General features: G+C 38.7%; 1 protein-coding gene across 3 annotated transcripts in view; it reads left to right on the forward strand.

Moving 5' to 3' along the window:
- The first annotated feature begins 3,679 nt into the window (after positions 1 to 3,679).
- DYTN (dystrotelin) overlaps positions 3,680 to 22,163 on the forward strand; it is a 60,196-nt gene continuing 41,712 nt past the window's right edge. For all 3 annotated transcript variants that reach the window (XM_062640583.1, XM_062640582.1, XM_062640581.1), the window contains exons 1-12: positions 3,680 to 4,248; positions 7,018 to 7,092; positions 8,907 to 9,108; positions 11,123 to 11,208; positions 12,083 to 12,171; positions 12,840 to 12,911; positions 13,246 to 13,409; positions 14,232 to 14,343; positions 15,948 to 16,093; positions 17,681 to 17,849; positions 19,746 to 19,816; positions 21,166 to 21,325. In XM_062640583.1, the coding sequence (XP_062496567.1) occupies positions 4,056 to 4,248; positions 7,018 to 7,092; positions 8,907 to 9,108; positions 11,123 to 11,208; positions 12,083 to 12,171; positions 12,840 to 12,911; positions 13,246 to 13,409; positions 14,232 to 14,343; positions 15,948 to 16,093; positions 17,681 to 17,849; positions 19,746 to 19,816; positions 21,166 to 21,325 (1,539 nt within the window). In that variant the 5' untranslated portion in view covers positions 3,680 to 4,055. The remainder of the gene's footprint in view (positions 4,249 to 7,017; positions 7,093 to 8,906; positions 9,109 to 11,122; positions 11,209 to 12,082; positions 12,172 to 12,839; positions 12,912 to 13,245; positions 13,410 to 14,231; positions 14,344 to 15,947; positions 16,094 to 17,680; positions 17,850 to 19,745; positions 19,817 to 21,165; positions 21,326 to 22,163) is intronic.

Raw genomic sequence — 22,163 nt, forward strand, 5'->3', positions numbered from 1 at the left:
CACTTGTGGTTGTTGGTTTGTTTTTTTTTTTCTATATGGAATATGATTTGGCAGTCATTTACTCTTTGAATTCTTTGGAGGAAGTAGTTCAAACAAGCTGCAATTCAAGCACCAACACTGCATAGCTCTTAATGAGAAGCAGATGAACTGTTTCTGCAATACATAAGCAGCCACATCAAACTTCTGGGTCACTACCTGAAAACCACAGGCAAAGAATTTTTTCTCAGAGGTTGGGTGGAGAAAGGCAAAACAAATGTCTTGGATGTCTCTTGTATCCTAAGTTATTCTAATTAGATTTGCCTCATGGCCTGCAGGGAAATTCAGGTCTTTCCTCATGGAAGCATAATAGAATGGAAAAGTTACTTTACCTATCTTTTGCTTAGGAGAGAAAGAAAGAATAAAAATAATAGGAAAGCTAAAATATTCACAGTTGGTTACAGTTGTAGCACAGCCTGACTTGGTCATCACTAAGTTTGGTGCTTTTATAAGTAATAAGTAATTTCTATAAGTAGTACGTAAACGGTACACATTTTGTCACAAGTTACTGAGTAATGATACGTATGTAGGATATTCATAGCACTGATGAATCCTACTTACCTGGGTACTAGAGTAACTGTTGAAAAATGTATGAAAAGGGGCTTTAAGAGAAGTGTATGTCTCACAAATGTTATATGTATGCTGCATAAAACACTAGCATTTGGATATACTGATGAGTGTGTAAGCTTTATGTTTGGCCTAAAGATTTCTTACTCTAGGACATTACCACTAGGACTTACTTACTATTTTCCTTCTTTGTGTAGTTGCACCATTTGCTATGGCACACTGTGCTTTCTGTATTATTGTGCCAGCTTCCACCTCCTTTTCAGTCTCTATAGCAACACTGTTTCTCAGCAACTGGGAGATGCTTAGTAAAGGTCCTTCAATTCAGAAATATTGCACTCTACCCATAAGAAAAAATTGCTTTGAAACAGAGATCAAAGGAGTTTTATCTTTAATAATTCAAGATATTTATTACTAATTAATTAGTGTTCTCTGTTTTGACTGCTTAGACATTACCTGATACTTTGATCTGGGCCTTTGCCAGGCATTTGTTGTGAAGAGCATTCGTTGAAAAGCAAAACCTTTAGAACTGTGTCTTGAAGTCAACTTTAAAGTGCTATAAAACTAGGCTTTCTCTGGCAGTGCTGTCTGACTTCTGGGCCTTTAGTAAGTAGCTAAGAGAAAGGTAAGCACTGTTACTGTATTTAAGAGAAGGCAATAATTTCAGCCTTTGAACAACATCGAATGTTCTTACCCTTCACAGGAAACAAAAGTAATTGTAGTTTATTTTATGTATGTTTGTATGTATGTTTTATGTATGTATGATCATATGCTGTCTGATTTCAAAAGAAGGAAAGCCCCTGTGATCAAGTCAATCTATTGGAAGATTTCTTCCTTACTTTATCTGGTCTGGCTTTTTCTGTACTGTAACTTAATTACGTAGCATACTTAAAAATTAATTTTATTTGCTAAAGTACATATGCTGAGAACTTATATAGGTAAACTAAATACATGTAAGTGATCAAATGTTGCTTTTCTTGCACATTCCAATGGGATTTGAAAATAAGTCTACTCTTGTTCTGCACATGAGAGTATTTGTGTTAATGGGACTGGGGTTTCTAATTCTAAAAATTTACTTCCTGTCCATTGGTAGTTACTTTTAAAAGTCTGCTTCATTTTGTGGAGTGGTTTTAATTATTAAAGGGCACATGTAACTGAAATACAGCAACATACTGGCTGAAATAGTCTATCAATGAGCAGAATTAGTTCATAGTTAATGGCAGGCAGATACTACTTCTACTTTCATGTTATGTTCATTATAAAGTATGTGTGTTAACACTGAAGTAGACACTGTTCATGTCACCCAAGCACTCCTACTGCAGTCAAGAGCTGGACTCTCCATAGACTTTTGTATATAAAAATGTAGACTTTACCTATGTTAATAATGCCTTTCATAATTTTCTGGAGGGGAGGGTTGATGGGAAATGATGTTATGTTGCACAGTGACAGCCAGTTTTGTGAAACACATGAACACATACTTAACTTTGAGACCACGAATACCCTAGTACAAAAGTATGGTAGTTTATCTATATGGGTAATTTAAAGGTTAGGCATTGTTCTGTACTGGATAGAGAAATTGTCATCTTAATGTAAGTATCAAATACAAATAGTTTATGCATGCTCTATAACTCAGTCAAGTCAGTGGATCTGTTCTTATTTGAGTGAGCAAATTCTAATGACTGAGTTCTAATTTAAGTGAGTTTAACTTGTGTATTTTATACATTTATCCTCTTGCTTTGTTTTATGTAGCTTTGGTGGAGGGCAAAAAAAAGGAGGAAAACATGAGACAAAGTGTGTGTTTGTAAGTCTATCCTTTAGTTTGCTACATGTAGCTTTCACTAAACACTTATGTTTAATTCATTGCTTAGAATCTTCTGATTTCACTCATTTCCCTATATTGACTTTTCTGTCAAGCTGTGCAGAGGCATATACTACTGCACCTATTTTAGGAGTAATTGTGTCAGCAAAGTTACATGTGTATGTAAATTTTGGGCAGAACTGTAGTCTTACACAATCCAGGGTTGAGTCTAAACCTTAGTAAGGAATTAAATAGAGGAACAGTGAAAAAGAAACATAGTGGTAATTCTATCAAAAAAGGACTTCAATAAAAATTGTAGTCTTTAATGAAGAAGTTATTAAAGCAAATCTGTATCCCATCATTTCAAAGTATTTATAGGTTATTTAGAAACTGAAACACAGAACTGCAGCTATCGCTAATTAAAATGGTGAGAAGCATATTTATGACAGACTCAATAATTACAGATCATTGAATATTTATGCTTCATAATTGGCAGGTATTCTGTCATGTTTATGGCAAATGATCAATGACTCTTACTGGAAGAATGTAATAAAGTGAACATTTGAGGAAGCTCAGTTTTAATATCAAAACAAATTTATTATTTAAGCCTTAGATAGTTTTCATCTATTGAATTTTTATTTATTCTAGCAAATTGCCTTTTTTTTCCCCCACTATAAGCCATATATGTGGCCTTTTGTAACTTAGATCTGTTATATCTAATGTTTTTCAGCTGTAACATTAACTGATAGTTACTGGACTGAATGAATATTTATATTTTAATGTTTAAAAATATATTGGAGTTTCAAGTGCTAATGAAATAAATCCTGAAGATAGGCTGAGAAAGTTGGGGCTGTTCAGCCTGGAGAAGAGAAGGCTGCATGGAGATGTCATAGCAGCCTTCCAGTATCTGAAGGGGGCCTATAGGGATGCTGGGGAGGGACTCTTCATTAGGGACTGTAGTGATAGGACAAGGGGTATCGGATTCAAGCTTAAACAGGGGAGGTTTAGATTGGATATAAGGAGGAAATTCTTTCCTGTTAGGGTGGTGAGGCACTGGAATGGGTTGCCCAGGGAAGTTGTGAATGCTCCATCCCTGGCAGTGTTCAAGACCAGGTTGGACGAGGCCTTGGGTGATTGGTTTAGTGTGAGGTGTCCCTGCCCATGGCAGAGGGGTTGGAACTTGATGATCTTAAGGTCCTTTCCAACCCTAACTATTCTATGATTCTATATTCAGTTTTTATTAGGGACATCATTATTTTGCTTTCAGGGTTGTGTGAAGAAGTGGATTCATGGCTATGGTTCTTTTCTCTCCTCCTTCTCAGTCCCAAAAGAAATAATGTTGGCTCAGCTAAAACTTTAGTTCTTTTTGAAAATTTTAGAAAATAGATTTGTGACTAATTGTAATCAATGAATCTTGGGAAGAGACTCGTGTAAAGGTGCCCTCTCTGGCCCTGAATTTATATACTATGGATTGTGTAGTAATCCTATTTGTAAACACTGGACACTTCAATACTGGAAGATCTCATTTCCTGTACTTGAAACTATTTTGGGGACTGCTTTTGCCTTCATACTGTTTTGCAGTTACTAGAATTACTCCTACTTTATCCTGAGCAGACAACATGCAATTTTCTGGAGCTTCTCTGCACTTAGAACTAAAATGGTTATGTTGTTTTATGTAATTCTGTTTAGTTTCTTTTCTGGAATGCCTCCAGTAACTGTTCAGATTAAAAGGTTTGATTTGAATGGTTTGATATGTCTTTGCCTAGAAAATGTGGGTTTACACTTTAGTTTATTTCGTTATAGAATGCCTAATGCCATCTGTTCGTTTCCAATGGATCCAGACTTGCAGGGTAAGGATTTTAATCATTTTTTCCCAACTTTTCTCAAGAAATATCTGTCTGTTTGAACAGAAACTACTGAACTATAATGAAATCATACAACTTTCAGAATCTCTGTGTTGTATCACATAAATGACAAATTACACAGCTGTGATGTCCCACCTTTATTTCTGGATCTGTCCTGGTACCTTCCTTGCTGTTATTGTATGGGCTCATGGAATGGTCAGGCACTCAGGAGCCATGTTCTCTGACTTATAATGTCTCATAAGGGTTTGTTTCACATATTCTTGAATAGGCATGAAGGGTGGCCATACACTCCCTTCCTGAGTGCAAAATCTTAGCAGACACTTCATCTGCTAGATAACGAGTAATGCGAAATGCAGAACTAGCAGGTAATCAGCTGGAGATGCTGGGAAACAATGTATCGTATGTGTGTAGGAATTCCTTTGCCAGCTTCTCAACAAAGGGCGTTTATGACTCTTGAAATCTGTCCTGCTGCAGAATTATTACATGCTTGTTTTCTGTCCAAAGGGGAAGCTTCATTGCTATGAGAAATGAAAGTTTAGTGTCCCTAAATAGCCTCTCATAAAAACTAATCCTAAAATATTTTGTATTTTACTTGGTCTTTTTTTTTTTTTATTTTCTCTGCTGTTTTACTTGTGTGTTCTCACAAGCTAATTCTGGAACTGCTTGACAGGCACAGAATGCCCTACTTTGGGGCCACATTTTATCTGTAAGGGTGGACTTGAAGTGAGTAGCAGATGGCTACTGAAACAGATTCCCTTCACTTAGTCATCTTGCACATGGAAGGTGTTTGAGCTGGATCATGTGTATGTTTCTAGCATTTGTATTTGAAAATAATCATTTGGAATTTAATCCGTAGCCTACTGAGAACTCTGGGAGTCTTTCTGTTACTTTGAAAAGAGCGTTGGATTCAGGTTACTGAAGAAAGAGAACTGATGATGCATGGAAGTCACAACCGATTTTTCACATTGTATGACATGCTACACTACATCTCCAAACAATATCACAAAACATAATACGACATGAGCAGGACTAAAAGATGGTATAGCAGATATTGGCTTATTTCTATATCTTAGGCAGCATCTGGGAAGCAGCAGAGCCCATAATTTGCTGACTATTAACATTAGTCTGGTACATTTGTAGGAAACCATGACACACAGATTGGCTTATTTCCAGACTAAACAGGTCCAGAGTTTCTGAGTTATTTCTACTCAGTTATGCATATTTGTTGTTTATCTTTGACCTTAATCAACTGTGAGTAACTCTTGCTCTCTGAAATACAGGAAGAAAGAGTCTCTTAGGACAGGATAACTGACAAACCCCTTTCTAGTTTCTAAAGCTTTGTGAACAAAGCTTTTTAAGCCTTCACCTCCCTCCCCCCTTTTTGTGTGTGTCTTGGAGTTCTAGGAATGGGTGTAAAGTATCAGGTATAAGCCATTTTTATAAGCCCTTGCTTCCCACTCTGGAAAACATACTTCAGTGATGTGACAGAAATGAGCTGAAATCATAGAAGGCTATGGGATTTAGTCAGGCAGTTTGGGTGAGATTACTAAGCAGAGGTGTCAAAAGCCAGTTGTTCTGGTAAATTGTTTTTCTTCTGTGAGAGCCCTAGATGTTAATTTTGACAGAAAATTTGTTTAATGCTGGAAACATAGGCTTTCAAAACAATAATCCTGCTGTGCAAACTGACAAACTGTTCCTTGTACAAGAGCATCTCTGATCAAGAAACAGTGTTGGCTGAAGAAATATAATTTCATTTTGATCTTGGCTTAAAGTATGCACAGTGCATATCCTTTTTTCTGGTCCATGGATAGACTTGATTCACAAAGAAGCAGGTGTGCTCTATAGGTGCACCCAGGCACAGCTACAGGGTGGGCAGAGAAGAGATTCAGAGCAGGCCTGTGGAAAAGGACTTGGGGGTGTTGGTTGATGAGAAACTTAACGTGAGTCGGCTTCAGTGTGTGCTCGCAGCCCAGAAAGCCAACCGTATCCTGGGCTGCATCAAAAGGAGCGTGACCAGCAGGTCGAAAGAAGTGATCCTGCCCCTCTACTCTGCTCTTGTGAGACCTCACCTGGAGTATTGTGTGCAGTTCTGGTGTCCTCAACAGGACATGGAACTGTTGGAACAAGTCCAGAGAAGGGCCACGAGGATGATCAGGGGACTGGAGCACCTCCCGTATGAAGACAGGCTGAGGAAGTTGGGGCTGTTCAGCCTGGAGAAGAGAAGGCTGCGTGGAGACCTCATAGCAGTCTTCCACTGTCTGAAGGGGGCCTATAGGGATGATGGGGAGGGACTCTTCATTAGGGACTGTAGTGACAGGACAAGGGGTAACGGGGTCAAACTTAAACAGGGGAAGTTTAGATTGGATATAAGGAAGGAGTTCTTTAGTGTAAGGGTGGTGAGGCACTGGAATGGGTTGCCCAAGGAAGTTGTGAATGCTTCGTCCCTGGAGGTGTTCAAGGCCAGGTTGGACAGAGCCTTGGGTGGCATGGTTTAGTGTGAGGTGTCCCTGCCCATGGCAGAGGGGTTGGAACTTGATGATCTTAAGGTCCTTTACAATCCTAATTATTCTATGATTCTGTGATATGTTAAATACTATTTTTACAACCCATCATGTCACTGGTTATAAGACCACTTTCCCCACAAAGCTATCTCATCAAGTGCATATTTGGTTCTTTTGATTTTTAGTTAAATAATTTGTTGTGTTGTTTTGTTTTTTGACAAACTACCATTGTAACGTGTGTTTTCTTTCACAGACGCTTTCAATGATGTTCAGAGCTCCATCTACAGAACAGCCCTAAAACTACGCTCGGTACAAAGTCTATGCCAGTGTTAGTAGCTGAAGAGAATCCTGTGCTTTGACAATAAGAATCTGTAACAAAACTTGTACTGCTGTCACCATGAGTTATTATGCTACTTTTCTCTCTCATTTTCCACCTGAGATTCCCAGAATGTATTACAAGCACTTAAGAGCTACATACTACTTCAAATCAATTTTTCCCCCCTTTTGAATGTCAGTGGAAATACATTAGTAAAATTCTAAAGGCATGACAAAATCAAATTCTTATTACAATCTGCAACATTGCTATGTAGACATCACTGGCAATTATGAATCATTATCTGTATATTCTTATTCTTGTTAAATGTCAAATTCTCATGTGTTTCTTATGAGTCAATTTATTGGAAATGATCATGGATCATCAAAAATGCATTGACATAAATAATTATTAATAAGTATTAATGAGAAAAAATTAAATGTGGTAGAACACAAACCCCACACTCATTCTTCCTGTCACCTAGCTACTGGGTGTAAATTCCAGATTGAGCTAAAATGCATGGAATTCTTGAATTTTCCACCTGAAACTGTCTTTTGCTGAAAATGCACAACACTGTAAGTGATGTCTTCATAGAATCAGAATGGTTTGGGTTGGAAAGGACCTTAAGATCATCTAGTTCCAGCCCCCCCTGCCATGGGCAGGGACACCTTACACTAAATTGTGTCACCTAAGACTCCGTCCAACCTGGCCTTGAGCACTGCCAGGGATGGAGTATTCACAACTTCCCTGGGCAACCCATTCCAGTGCCTCACCACCTTCACAGTAAAGAACTTCTTCCTTATATCCAATCTAAACTTCCCCTGTTTAAGTTTGAACCCGTTACCCCTTGTCCTATCACTACAGTCCCTAATGAAGGTCCATCTCCAGCATCCTTGTAGGCCCCCTTCAGACAGTGAAAGACTGCTATGAGGTTTCCATGCAGCCTTCTCTTTTCCAGGCTGAGCAGCCCCAACTTTCTCAGTCTGTCTTCATATGAGAGGTGTTTGAGCCCCTTTATTATCCTCGTGGTCCTCCTCTGGACTTGTCCCAACAGTTCCATGTCCTTTTTATGTTGAAGACACCAGAACTGTACAGGATACTTCAAGTAAGATCTCACGAGACCAGGGTTGCCCAGAAAAGATGATTAGTCTGTTGGTCTTGGCCATATTTTTGCATTTGGGCATGCCCTTCTGTAAATGTATTTAGTCTGATCTCAGCTTGATGTAGTAAATCTGCCTGGTGCCAATTCACACAGCTTTATATGAGCTCTGTTTCCTACTCCTCCATGTCTCCTGTAAGCACTCCTAGCATCTGTCCCATTTACTCTCCTCCTCCTTGAACACTGGTGACCAGAATTGCACATGGTTTTCCAGATTGAGATTCACCAGTGTTTCACACTGATATTTTCCCATCTGCGTTGGAAAGATCATAGGACATATTCTAGGTTCTCTGCTTCTTCTGGAGTCTACGAAATATCTATCTATATATAGAATTAAAGTTAAGTCTAAAATTTGGATGCAGTTAATCATGCTATTATCCTCTATAATTTGGTTGCAGTTAATCATGATATTTTATTCCCTTTTTATCTATCCCAAAATCAGATCCAGGGAATTTTATCTCAGCTGTTCTATCTTTGTAGCCTCACAAGTTTTGCTACATCTATAGACAACAATACCTTTCCTAGATTATTTCTTTCTAAATACTGCATGCTGTTTTAGACTTATCTAACAGACTTGTCTTAGCTAGACACTTCTAATAAAAAAATAGTTGAGCTTCCATTCATGAAAAGGCAGGGATTCTCATTCATTTCTCCCTTAATTTTTCCACAGTGGATTTGATTGATGTTTCTCTGATTCAGCACACCCTGTCAAGTGAACAGAGCCAGAGGGAAAAGCAGATTTCTCTGAAAGTGCAGCAGATCTCTGGAATGCTGACAGAACTGTTCCAAAGGGCGAGGTTAGAAAAACCAGGCCAGGTAGATCCAAGAGGTGCTGATTTCACATTGAGCCTGCTAGCTGCCATGTATGACAGGTGAGAGGAAGCACAGATGTAAATCCATCACAAAGTATTGCTAGGCTAAAACTGTTTCTATCACTCTCATACCATTTTGGTATCAAACTTTTACATTTTGTTGATGTTTTTCTTATATACACAACAGGAGTAGTTCAGCTATAGCAATACAAGGCACAAAGCTTTATCAGAGAAAGTGGTCAAATGTTTCCAAAATTATCTAGAAGCCCAGATTTCTGCCAGTCCATACTAACGTTTTCTGTAAACAGTTTTGCAGGGAGTAGCTCTTCTTTTGGCTGCCAAGATTTTTTCATATAGTCCTGAAAAAGAATGCGTATTTGCCTTTGAATTACAGTACCCGTAGAAAGGTCAAGAATTTGCTAGTTACTTTTCATTATTCATTTTTCTCCAGCTTAAAAAGTTCATCAGCTAATTATGAAACAAAAGTACAATCTCATAACTAAGTTGATCAGCTAACTCCTGTGAAGAGCAAATAGTTTCTGTGAATAATAAGAAAGCAGCTCACAGAGTGTACTTACCTTGTGTATTGTTTGTGATTAAAGAATTCATTGACCAAATATGGGTTGGGTTGTGACCCATTTAAAAGACAAAGGCTAAGTTAATTTTGTAATTTATTCACCACAGGTGAAATTTATTCCCTTCTACATCAGAGCAAAGTTTCTTACAGAAAGTGAGATGTGAGAGGTCTGCAGGACTTTTTATTCCATCACTGGTCATTAATATGATCACTACTGCTTATGGTCCTATGTTGTGGGGATTTTTTGTATTTAAAAAATCAATTAAGATTAAGAATAAACGTGTATTATGAAACAAAGCTAGAGACATCAAGAGTATGTTGTAATTTGTGTGCACTGTATGGAAATGATTAAAAGAATCTTCTTAACAGGACTATCTTGGTCTTTTTTCTGGTTTCTTAGGACAGTGTGCAATTTTACTATTGCTGTAATTGCTTTAAAATAAATTACAAGTTTCTTGACATGTATGTAGGCTAGAAAAAGTTTATTATAATTTTCTTCTAATCAGGGCATCTCTGTAGAGTGCTGTTGTCCACTGTAAACACTGGAACGTATTTAGTGGCAAGAGCACATAAGGACTTTTCCCCATTTTTGTGGCGTCTGTCTTAGTAAAATTCCATAAACCATCATGAGGAGCTGTGTTTGTGTACTTTAGTTTTAATCTTGGGCATTTTTTCTATGAAAGTTATGGAAAAACTCAATATATAAATTCAAAATCTATAAGATTTTGACCAGCAATTTCCCATGCAGTCCATGCTCTAGGAAGTGTACCGTAGTTTTATGCAGTATGCTCTTGAAAAACACAATTTAGCTAAAGACATTTGAAGACAATTTTCTGTAATGGTATTTTGAAGTGCAATACTGCTTCGCAAAAGTAATATCTTAAATATAGAATTCCAGGATTCCAATTCATGTCTGCTTTGTTTTCACATTAAAAAAAAACATTTTTCCATTAGGTGCCTATGTCACAAAATTGGGTTCTAAATTAAGCTACATTCTTTGTGGTCAGACACTCAAAACTGAAGTCTTGCTCCTGCATATATCCTTTTGATAAAATTGAGTTGCAGTTAAATTAAAGGGAATCAGCCCAAGAGTGGCTCAGTGCTGGGGCTGCCTGATGTTATAATATAAACCCAGGATTATAATCCTGCTTTCTCTTTCATATTTCAGAAGGCTTTCCACAAATGAAGAGCAGATTTTTTTTTTTAGGACATGTCTGTAAATGAAATGAAAATGAAATTTTACCTGAAATGTGAGGTCTTTGAAGGAGATGCTTTCTTTTTGTTTTATGATTGCATGGCATCTTGAACAGTTAACTCTAGCTACATTCAGTGACAAAGGGTCCTAGACATAAAATATCACTAAAATGTGACATTAGTTGTGTAGATATAAAAGGAGAGGAGTCTTAAAGTTTTCTTCAACATAGCAATATTTTTTCTTCAGAGGTTTCAGTTTTTACATTCTCAGTGATTGTAGTGTATCTTATTTCATTTTCCTAGATCTGGAACAGGTTATATCAAAGCTAGATCTGCTGCAGCTGCCCTAATTGCCCTTTCAGGAGACACTTTACTGGCTAAATACAGAGGTGGGAAATGTATGATTTTATACACTGCCTGAAATACTGAACATTGACAAAAATCTCCATTGTGATTTTTTTTTAATTTAAAAGAGAATACTGCTCTGCCATACAAAGAGTAAACTATGTTGACTGCTTAGAGAAAGGCTGATGCAGGAGAATACTTTTTCATCAATATCCTTAGTCATCTTTGCATAAAGATGAATAAAGATCAGAACAAGTCATAGTAAAGTTTAAGATAAGTAGAGCTTAAAAATGAAGGGCAAGTTCTTTTTGCCTAGCAGAAAAAAAACAGAAAGTCCCTAATTTCAAATGTCATTGAATTAGAAAGCAGTTTTATATATTTGATCCAGGAAGCTTTTTAACATTAGACAAAAATGCTTAAAAAGACTGAGTAAAACAGATAAAGGTAGTCCAATGCAATGTGCAGCACAAAGATTTCTGCTTGGATTAAATGCTCAAAATGGAGAGCAAATGGACCACAGGTGGTGTATTGGCCTCATACTCCCTCACTGCATACTGTGTAGTTCCTTCCAAATAACAATTGGAATTAACAATTCACAATTTAAATAGGACCTATCTTGTATAAACAAATTTAAATATTTTTGTTACAGCCATGAAAATTTTTCCTTCATCCTTACCTGTCTTCAGTGCCAGGAACTGGCATATTATTGTCATAATATCCTTGCTTTCTTTCTCTTTTACCTGCCTGTAGGAAGAAATTATTGTCACTGAACACCTGTTAGATAGACATTAAGGGGAACTTCCTTGAGGGGTTTATTTGGTAGACTGCAGTCATCATGTAGATAGTTTGAGAATGAGTAGCTAGAAGACACTTCAGGCTCTGCCAGGATTTCAGTTTCTTTCCTCTGGTTGTTTTCAGCTTTCTTCCAGTTTTATGCTGTCCCTGAAGGGAAGATGGCCTTGATCACCCGTAGTGCCCTGAGAAACCTACTAACAGACTTAAATCAGGTAATGCTACAGCAGTACTGTTACACAACAGATCTTGAAGGAGTATCCTAATCTAAGAGAAAAAATACATGGTTTTATATCCAGTTACATTACCAGATTAAAGTCAGTGAGGCTCTGTGCAGACATAAGGAGCTACCATGAGAAGTAGATAAAAGAAGCAAATTCTACAGCTTTTCTCAGCCAGTGTCGCCAATTTCATCAGTGCCTCTGTGCATTCATTTTTTCTGGAGCTTACATGTCCTGGGAACAGCTGCATACAGCTGTTCCTAAAGTGACTTCAAACTTCGGATGTTTGAACTCCCTAGAATAGCTTGCAGTTGCAGAAAAATGCCTTAGCATACATGTATTTCCAGCTGAACTGGTGCTGAAAATGGGATCTGAAAATGACCTCTGTGGTTAAAACCCAGTGTCCTTCAGTATTCTAGTATAGCAACATAACATGTTGATCCATTTCAGTAAGTGAGCTGGAAGCAAATCATTCTGACACATACTTAATTATGAAATTGCATGCTGATGGTATGAATATGAACAGGATTTTTTCAGAACAGTGTGTAAAATGGCATTTCTATAGATACTTCACCATCTGTGTGCTGTCACCATCTCAGCAGAGCATGATGGGAACATCTGCTTTTTATTGAGGTGTTTTTGAGCCTTTCTTCTTGATGCAGATACCAGCCATTGTGGGAGAAGGCTGCACTTTGTCTTGTGTGGAAATTGCAACTCGCAGCTGTTTCCATGGGGTGAGTGAAATTATGATGTCCTGTGAAATGATTGTCAATGTTGCTGGTTGATTAAAATTGTAAGCATATCACCATATAACATACACCAGTATCAACTTCTAAGGGGCAGGACTGATTGTCAGTCTGACAGTATAGGAGGATTTATAGCTATAGAAAAGGTCCTCAGAAAGACTACTGAAGACTTGCATTTATTGCAAGCCTTTTGGAGCCCAGTAACATTTTACATGAAAATCTATGCTAGCAGAGTCCAATATTGGCTTTTATTAAGAATTATAGACGAGAAACCACTTCTTTTGATGTAAACAGCTGAACTTGAGACATGTATTTTTTCCAGGTTCTGAATTCAGCAATTGTTGAAGAAAAATTCTTGTCTTGGCTAAGATCGGAGCCTGCTGTTCTCCTGTGGCTCCCTACATGTTACAGATTATCAGCCACAGCAATGGTTTCGCATCAAGCCAGATGTAAAGTCTGCAAAATTTTCCCCATTACAGGCCTCAGGTGTGTGAGTAATCACTGTTTGCATACCTTACAGGCTCTAACTGCTGTATTAAGCAAAAATCTTTGGACATAATCTAATTTAACAAGTAAGATAGGAAAAGAAAGAACCATCACAGCCTAGTGCTCAAGCCTGCATCCTGCTTCTCTTTAGCTCACTAGCAGACATGATTATGGAGATTTACTGAAAGTAAACTGGTAGTTCAGTGGTAAAGCAAATTAAACCTGTGTATCTCATTTCTTAGTTCTTTATCCCATAATCAGGTGTATCAGCTGGCTAGTTAAATTATCCATCTTAGCATCTTACTGATCTAAGTAATGGTACAAAATGGACTAATGGTATAAAAAGAACGCTATCCATTACATACTGACCAGAATGTTCAGAAAATCATTTTACTGTTCCTCTCTTCTCACTAATAGCAAGCCTGCAGGTTTAGTTTTTTTGCCTTTTGGGTTTTTTTTTCGAAGTTGCAAATCCTATGTCAATAATGTAATGATATCACTGTTCCATGAGAGCAGCAAATAGAGGTAAGTTGAGGGCTCAGAAACATATGAAAATACAACTGCATTCTCAGGAACTGTGCTCGAAAAACTGTTTCTTCCTTGAACTGAATTATATAAATAATACCAATATCATTAGTGGGTTCTGGAGAAGAACAGAGCAAAATAACTCTTGAATTCAGAGAATGCCGAAGCAAGTTGTTCTAACAAAGATGCTTCTCTGCATTTCTTAACCCAGGGATCTGCATTTCCAGTAATCAAGCTCACTTACACCAAATTATTACTTGTGGGGAAGCAACTTAATCCTTCTGTTTTCCCTTACAGGTATCGCTGTCTGAAGTGCCTCAATTTTGACCTTTGCCAAGTCTGCTTTTTCACTGGACGTCTCAGCAAACCACATAAGAGTTCACATCCTGTTATGGAACACTGTGTGCAGGTGGAGTCCCATTGTACTGATTCATTTCCCTATTCAGGTTTTTCATGTAGGCAAGTAGGCAGTAGACTCTTGAAGTACGTTGATTATGAAATTCTGTGTGTATTACCCATAATGGGCATGATATATTAGGGAGTCAGGAAAAGGAAAAAAGGGAGCTTCTAACGTTAGATGGAGTGTTTAGTTAGAATAGAGCCATGAAATGCCATAGTGCAAGTCCTCTTCCTAAGGAGTTTTATGGCAAGTCTGCTATTCGCAGATTATCCTTAAACCTGAGGAAAGGGCACTCAGTGTGCCTCAGTGATTCTTCTTCTCAATCCCAATGTGGACTCATTCAGAAATCGATTAAAGTTGTACAAAATCCTGCATGAAATGTCCTTTTTTTCAGAGCTTTTTAACTTTATTGCAAGCTATTTGGACTCATTTGTCTCTGTCAGGGATACAGCGCAAAGAGGCGGCATGGGCCCAGCTAAGTTCACGTCACATATTTGGGCTCTGTTACAGGGGCAACTTATACTGTCGTCACACTGGTGGCAAAGTTCAACACTGTGAATTTGCGTTTGGAAGATGAGTTTTGTTTCAAAATGAAATCCTTCCCTCTCCTATACTGTCTAACACTGAGCTTTCCCATATTATTGCTGCAATATTGCAACTGGATTAGTGAACTTAGATTTCCAGAAGCCTTTTAGAAGCCTTACTCTAATATTAACCATGTAAATATTTTCTTTTTTTTGCAAGAATCTACACCAAAATTAAAAAGATAAGCTACTCACTCACTATGACAGATAACATTTTTATCTTCTTTGTGTGGGACATAGAAGAATCAGTGATAAACCACTTTTCCCAAACCTTCCACTCTTAGCTGATGCTGTCCTTGGCTGCGTAAGTTACCAGGGAGTGGGCTACTGTGGGGATTTGAAATACCAGCATCGTTTTCCCTTTCCATGCTGACACCTTGTGGTAATGCTATTACCATGTTGAGAAATTTCTAGGAGACATGCTGTTTGCTCTCTTTGTGTTTCCCTGTTCAGTCTGTCAGGGCTCAGCCCACGTTCTGCAGCAGTCACTTCCTGGGACAGAATTGGTTTGTGTCCTCCTATAATATAGCTGCTGAGCTTAGTTGTTGTACCTGAGCCTGACACTGCTGTGACAAATGGAAGTGTGGGTTTTACTATACTGTATGAGAGCAGGACGTGAGGCACAGAAGGCTGTACATATTAACACTTCATACAAGTATAAAAGTACTTCTGCCCATTGATCAAGAGGGAACTTTGATACTAGTCAGGCAGAATTACTGTTGTGACTATGAGCTTAATCACTGTAGCTACCAGAATACTGGATTAGGCATTTCCAGGCTGCCTCATTTTGGCCCAGGCAGAGTGTTTTGCTTACTTAACAGAACTGGAGGCATTTTTGCCTGTGGTCCTGCATTATCATCCACCTCAGCTCCCCTTCCAGGGCTCAGGCAGTAGCCATGAGCCTCTTCAATTGTTGAAGAGGTGGACCTTTGCTTTCTTATGCCTTGTCTTTGCCTTGGACTGTGTCTACTTCTGGGCAGTGCCTGTTTGAAAATTCACTTGCTTCTTTATTATCCCTCATTCCAATAGATGTCAGCAAAGGCGAATGCAAAGCACTTTCTCCGCACCATCAGAAATAACCTGATTCTAGATTGCTGCAGGAGAAAGGAGTCTCAGAGAAGGAGGGCTCTGGAGGCAGTGGAGGAGACGTACTTCCATACCCACAAAAAGACTTTGTGAGTTTCTGTTTCCAATGAGGTTATGATCTCCGAATAGTATGCCAGGCTGTGGACATTGCTTGATGATGTCCTTCCAGTAAGTGATTTTGTTATGCAGACACCATGTCATGATTTTTCCATTAAAAAGGGAGAGCATAAATGGGAAGCTGCTGCACATTGTTCTGTAGCTTAACCATGATAACCATGTTGACAGCGTAATGACCAGTTGCCTTATAAAAGATAACATGCTTGTGTCTTACTTCCCTCATTCCTTATGTCCTCTCTCTCTCCATGCCATTTTTTATGCTCAGTCTAGTGTCAACCGTTGCAAATGTTTAGTACTGGTTTTAAGCAGCTCCTCTGTGACAAACTCATTGGAAATTAATTGTGAATGCTTTCCACATGAGACCCACAGTGAGTTCACTGACAGTCATTCTACCCAAGTCCCACTGAGTTGCAAATCCCACAAAAAAATTTTGGGATTGCTCAAAATAGTGAGTAGCCGATATCACTATTCCAATTCTTTCAGATCGGTTCTATCTGCTTTTAGTCAACATTTAAATTAATTACTGTATTTCCATTGGTCACAGTGGTTAATAGTGAGCATTGGAGGTCATGTTGTGACTTTCCCCTGCAGTTTTTCCTTCGTTGCTCTGAGGTTTTTGTTGATATTTAGGTGTAGAAACTGAAGGGAGTGATAATACGAGGTAAGCACTACGAACATACAAAGGATGAGATTCCTTCCCAGTTGTGGAAAGACCCAGCAACTCTCTTGCATCTAGCATGTGTTCTCCAAATCAGGCTTCAGTGAGACTGAAATAGAGAAAAAATGATCACTCCTCTCTGAAATAATTAATTTAATTCTTGTGTGAAGCAGGAGAAAAATCTGTTTATAAAACGTGATTATGCTACACTGCTAGGTAAGTACGTTGCTATTAGACACCAATTTTTTATATACAGTAAAGACTAATGGATGATAGTTACAGTGATGCTTATGGAGAAAATTATTTCAGTATTTGTTTTTTAGACTGTGGTAAAATGCAAAACATTTTTCACTCCTAACATTTCCCAACTAGTGACAAAAAATATTTCTTCATTTTGAAAGTCATTTAATCCTTCTGGGAACAATCAAGATTTCTCTGTAATTCTGTGGGGGGTTGCTTGCCTAATGCTTTGGTAGCAATGAGAGAAAGAAGAATTTGTTTGGGGAAGCTGTTACAGGTGTTAGTGGGCCTGATAGGTATCTGGACTTTTCCTAGCACAGGCCTGAACAGCAGGGTATCTGGTCCTTTGCTATCTTTTTGTAGTTGAATTTCCGAACATATTTAGATCTCTGCTAAAGGAACAAAAAAAGACAAGCAGCAAATTGCTGATATTAACTGGGTGGAAATAAGAACCTGTTGCTGAGATTCTGTTGAAAGAGTGAAATTTGTTTTCATTCTTTCAGCTAAAATATGCCATCAGACAGCTAAACTGTACTTTGTGCTTATTCAGTGGCCCAGCTGTCTATTTACAGTGCATTAGTTTTATTTTGATCTTTCTAGGTACCAAAACCATATAATGCTTGATCCTTTCTCTACTCTTTATTTCTTTGTTGGTATACAGTCCCCTGGAAGAACTCGGTGCTTCACCACTACCTGGCCGTGAAAACCTGTCTTTCCTAGTGGACAGACCTGTCCTAGAGTCAGCAAAGTTCATATCTGAAAACAGAACTGTAGTGCAGAAGAGTGAAAATAACATCAAGACACCAGAGCGAGGCAAGACAGAAATTCAGGTGAAAAAAACATGAACCTGAAATAGTGCTAAAGCTGTGAAGAAGACCTACCAAGGAAACTATCTATTTGCCTTCTAATTACCAGTGAAAAAGAAACGTAATGGGCAGCTTCAACCTTCTGTTAATTGTTCATTTACAGAAAAAATGTGGTCTGAAAACTTAGTGAAGCTTCAATTTGATACCTTCCCCAGATTAGTGACTAACTGTTTGACTTCAGTGACCTTGAGAAGTATTTTTAAGAATATTTGCTCTGTTAGTTTTTACTTTTTCCCAAGTGGTCTTAGTTAAAGACAACATTAAAGACAAGCTAAGACTGAGGCCTCTCTCTATTCTGACAGAAAAAAATGCCATCCCGTCTTCAAACTGCAGGCAAATGTCAAGGAAGGACACCTTAATTCTTATTAGACTCAGGCCATTTTTGTCACCATGGCAATAGCCAGAGGACAGAATGGGCCCTTCTTCAAGATAAGCCCAGAGTAGTGTTCACTCCAACTAAAATAACTCATGCATAAAAGCTCTCCATTAATCCATTTCCAGGTTCCCTGCATAGAAAGAATGCTAGAGGAGAGGGTAGGACGATGTAGGTAAAAATAAGTGCAGAGCAGTGTTTTGTTTCTATATTTATATGAGAGGTTAGTAGTTCTGCATGTACTCAGAACATAGGGAACACTGGGTTGTGTTCAAACCATTTTGTGTTATCCACTCGTCTTGTCCTTCCCAGAAACCAGGGGTGCAGTAGCTGAGAACTAGCATGTGCATGTCAGGTCATTCAGGCTACCACTCCTGTCATGCATTTTGGAAGACCTCTCTTTTAGGACTCTGCTGCCCAGCTTGAGCTATAGTGGCAGCCAGCTCATATCTGCAGGAGAAGCAGTAGGCAGACACTACTTAAGCATACAATTTTGATGGCTGGCATTTGTTGGTTTAGAAGACATTAAGATGGGACTTGCATCCCTGCATTGGGATTCTGTCACATGCGTTGCTCTCTTGCTCATTTTCTCTCAGGGTTGAGAATTCTTTTAGAGCAGTTTTATACTGATTTCCAACATCTTGTAGTGCAGATTATTTCAATGCTGCTTAAAGAGATGCAGAACATAAGTCAAATTAGAGGTTTTAATAGAATCCAAAAGCTTGGAGGAGCTGGGGCCCCAGCTCTTAGCCTTAAAATTTCCTAGCAGCCTTGATTCCAGCCCAGTTTATACCATGCCTCTAAAGCAGCTTACCTCTAATGCAGTGTTTGTCTCCCAGACTTCGGGGCTACTGTCTCCCGCATGGTCCAGAGACTTCTATTTCCATTCAAAGACCAGGAGCTTCTCTCTTCTACATCCAGTCCCTCCCTCCATCTCCTTGTCCCAGAGCAGTTGTGGGACTTCACAGAGTCATAGCATCACAGAATCACAGAATGGTTTGGGTTGGAAATGACCTTAAAGATCATCTGATTCCTGCCATGGGCAGGGACACTTCCCACTACACCAGGTTGCTCAAAGCCCCATCCAACCTGGCCTTGAACACTGCCAGTGATGGGGCAGCCAAAACTACTGCTCAGCTGGTTCAAGTGTCTCACTACTCAAATCAGAATATTCCATTTAGCAGAAATTCCAGGGAATGAGGATTTTGTTTTAACGTAAAACAAAGCAAGTTCTCATACACTTAGAATTCATCACAGGACAATAAATTTGCTTTATAGAGTAAATTTTGCAATCAGTTCTAATAGCCATTAGAAATTCTTTAGTGCATCAGATGACTGCAATCAGTTAGTAGTTAGCTAAAAAATCTGCTAATATATCTGCAAGACACACCAAATTCCAAATTTGCCATGCCCTCTTGTAGCAAAATTTGCATAGAAAATGAAATGTTATTGCTGGTAAAGTTATGAACAGATACTTTTCTTTACAGGCAATAGCCTCTTCTGAAGCAGATGTGTTAAAAATGCATGAATCCATTAGAAATATTCGTAATGAGAGCAGGTAGGTAAATGCAGTGGTATGATGACTGAATCTACTCTATTTCCTACAGTATGTTCAGTTCCCTCTGTTCCTGTTTTGTTTCATTGTCATGAGTCAATGTACAATTATTGCTCCAAATTCACACAAGGGCACCCCAAGACTAGATCAAAACAATTGTATTTTCATTGTAAGTCTGTGTCTTTACACCACTCTATTCTCACATGAGAAGAGAAAGAGATATGAGAAAGATCTTCAGCTTTCATTTAGATTAGCACTAGTTGAGAGGATATCTGGGAAGCCTGCTCCTGATACACTGCATCACCCTCTGACCCAGAGCTTATCATATAACTGGGTGAATGAATCACATTACTCATGGAAAGCTCTTTGTTCTTTTTTCTGAACTAACTTCCAGCATTTATGTGCCTGTTCACAGAACTGGGCTCTGAGTTAGTTGAAGGTAGTCACCATATTACAGTAAAGACCCTTTAAATGCTGTTCTGGGGGACCACTGTAATACTAATTTTAATTTTAAAAGGCTTGGCTTGCATAATTCCAGTGAAATTGATGTGGCTTTTGTCTGTGGCCAGCACATACCCAAAAGGAAGTGAATTAGATGAACTTCTGGATGTAACTAAGTAAATGAGATAACTTTTTCAGCTGTGTGTTGTGAAGTAGTTGGTTTAGTACTACAGTGTCAACAAGCTTTTCTGTCAGTCTCCACCTTAGCCGTGGGGAAAACAGAACTGTATTTCAACCCCAACTTCTTAGAGAAATCCTAACTCTAGAGCAGAGATTTGTGTGGTATTTTTGTCAGACTGTGCTCCAAGTAGGTAGTTTCTAGTGGCGTGTGTGGGAGGGTGGCACTTCTCACTGCAAACATCAAAGGATCTTTTCAAGGACAAGTGGCCTATGCAGGAACTATTCGTATCATCAAACAAGCTACACAGAAGGAACTCGGGCAAAGGGACAGAAGCTGCTTTTACTCCTTTGCTGCCCAGGTGGAAATGATGGGAATCTTCCAGGCTGGGGAGTTGCCGTAAGTGGTTTGCTTTTAGACAGAGGGACTGCTATAATGTCTCTCCTGTTGCAACCACCTTTATGGGAAAAGTAAAACCCCAAGATGCAAGGCCCAGTCCTGGCTATAGTTCCACTCAGTTCGCATCTTTCCTCATCTAAAACACTCCTGTTGCTGCTAATTCCATGGCTACAGCCCAATTCCTGTAATACTGGCCTCTAACCCCAAGGCTGACAAAATTTCCTGAACTGACAAATAGGAGAAAGCTTGTGCTACAGTGTTTGCTCTTTTCCATGACTGCGTATGTTTGTGTGTGTGATCTAGCAAAATTCCCACCTCCTATGTCCCTTGGCAGGTACATGAAGAAGCAGTTCAACAAGTGGAAGGGCAAAATGCAATTTCTTCACAACTGTCAGGAAGAAAAAAGCTGCAAAATAGAGGCAAAGCTCCAAAGCCTGAGAGCAAGCCATGAAAACCTACAAATGAAGTTGCAGCAAATGAAGCAAGAAGTAAAGGTATAGTGATAAATAGAGCAAAAATATTCATAGCTATGGGCAATTACTGAACACTAACTACTCCTTCTGCTACAGACCAGAAGTCTTGATACTATTTTGTGCACCTTCCACTTGTCTGCTTAAGATCTTGCCTTCAGAGGAAGCAATTAAGATCTTTGAAGCAGGGATTTACTTGTCATTTTGTATATATTTTGCATCAAGCACAGATACCAATGTCTGGGATATTTAGAACTATGGCAGTTAAAATAATGAGAGGATATTCCAATACAGTAAGAAGACGAGTGAGAAAATGGTTTCCAAAAGAAATGTTAGATACTTCATTGCAGTCTTTTCTTTAGAGAAGAGTTCTATGTTGGTGCTGAATAAATAAAATACTTTTTACTCAAACAGAAAATATTTTATTTCCTTTAAATTGTATTGACTCTTATTTATTTAAGATCCCTCTCAGGTTCTAAAAAGATCCTTATTTCACAGGGAATGCATACATGTTTGCCACCTGCAGCATGTTTGTAGCATTTTCTTCAAGGCTACTTTTCATGTGTTTTTCAAGGTTGGCAAATACACAGAAAAGCCAGACACATTTGCACTGTACATTTGGCCAGCTTTATAGCACTTGCACATGGAGTCCAGTATGACCTGGCATGTCATACTGTTCCATGTGCATGCTGTGACACTGACCTGTCCACAGCTTGCAGGACTGGCTCCATGCATGCAGTTAAATGTCCAGTACGTGCACAGTCAGCTCAGTGATCCCAGTTACACCAGACTTGGTGTTCATGCAGTGGATAGTATTTGCCATCATAGTTCTGTCTAGAAAATTCAAGTACAATGGTGGCAC

Source organism: Pezoporus occidentalis, unplaced genomic scaffold (assembly GCF_034315485.1).
Source record: "Pezoporus occidentalis ecotype Australia unplaced genomic scaffold, CSIRO_AGI_Poc_V1 ctg66, whole genome shotgun sequence".
Taxonomy (NCBI): Eukaryota; Metazoa; Chordata; class Aves; order Psittaciformes; family Psittacidae; genus Pezoporus; species Pezoporus occidentalis.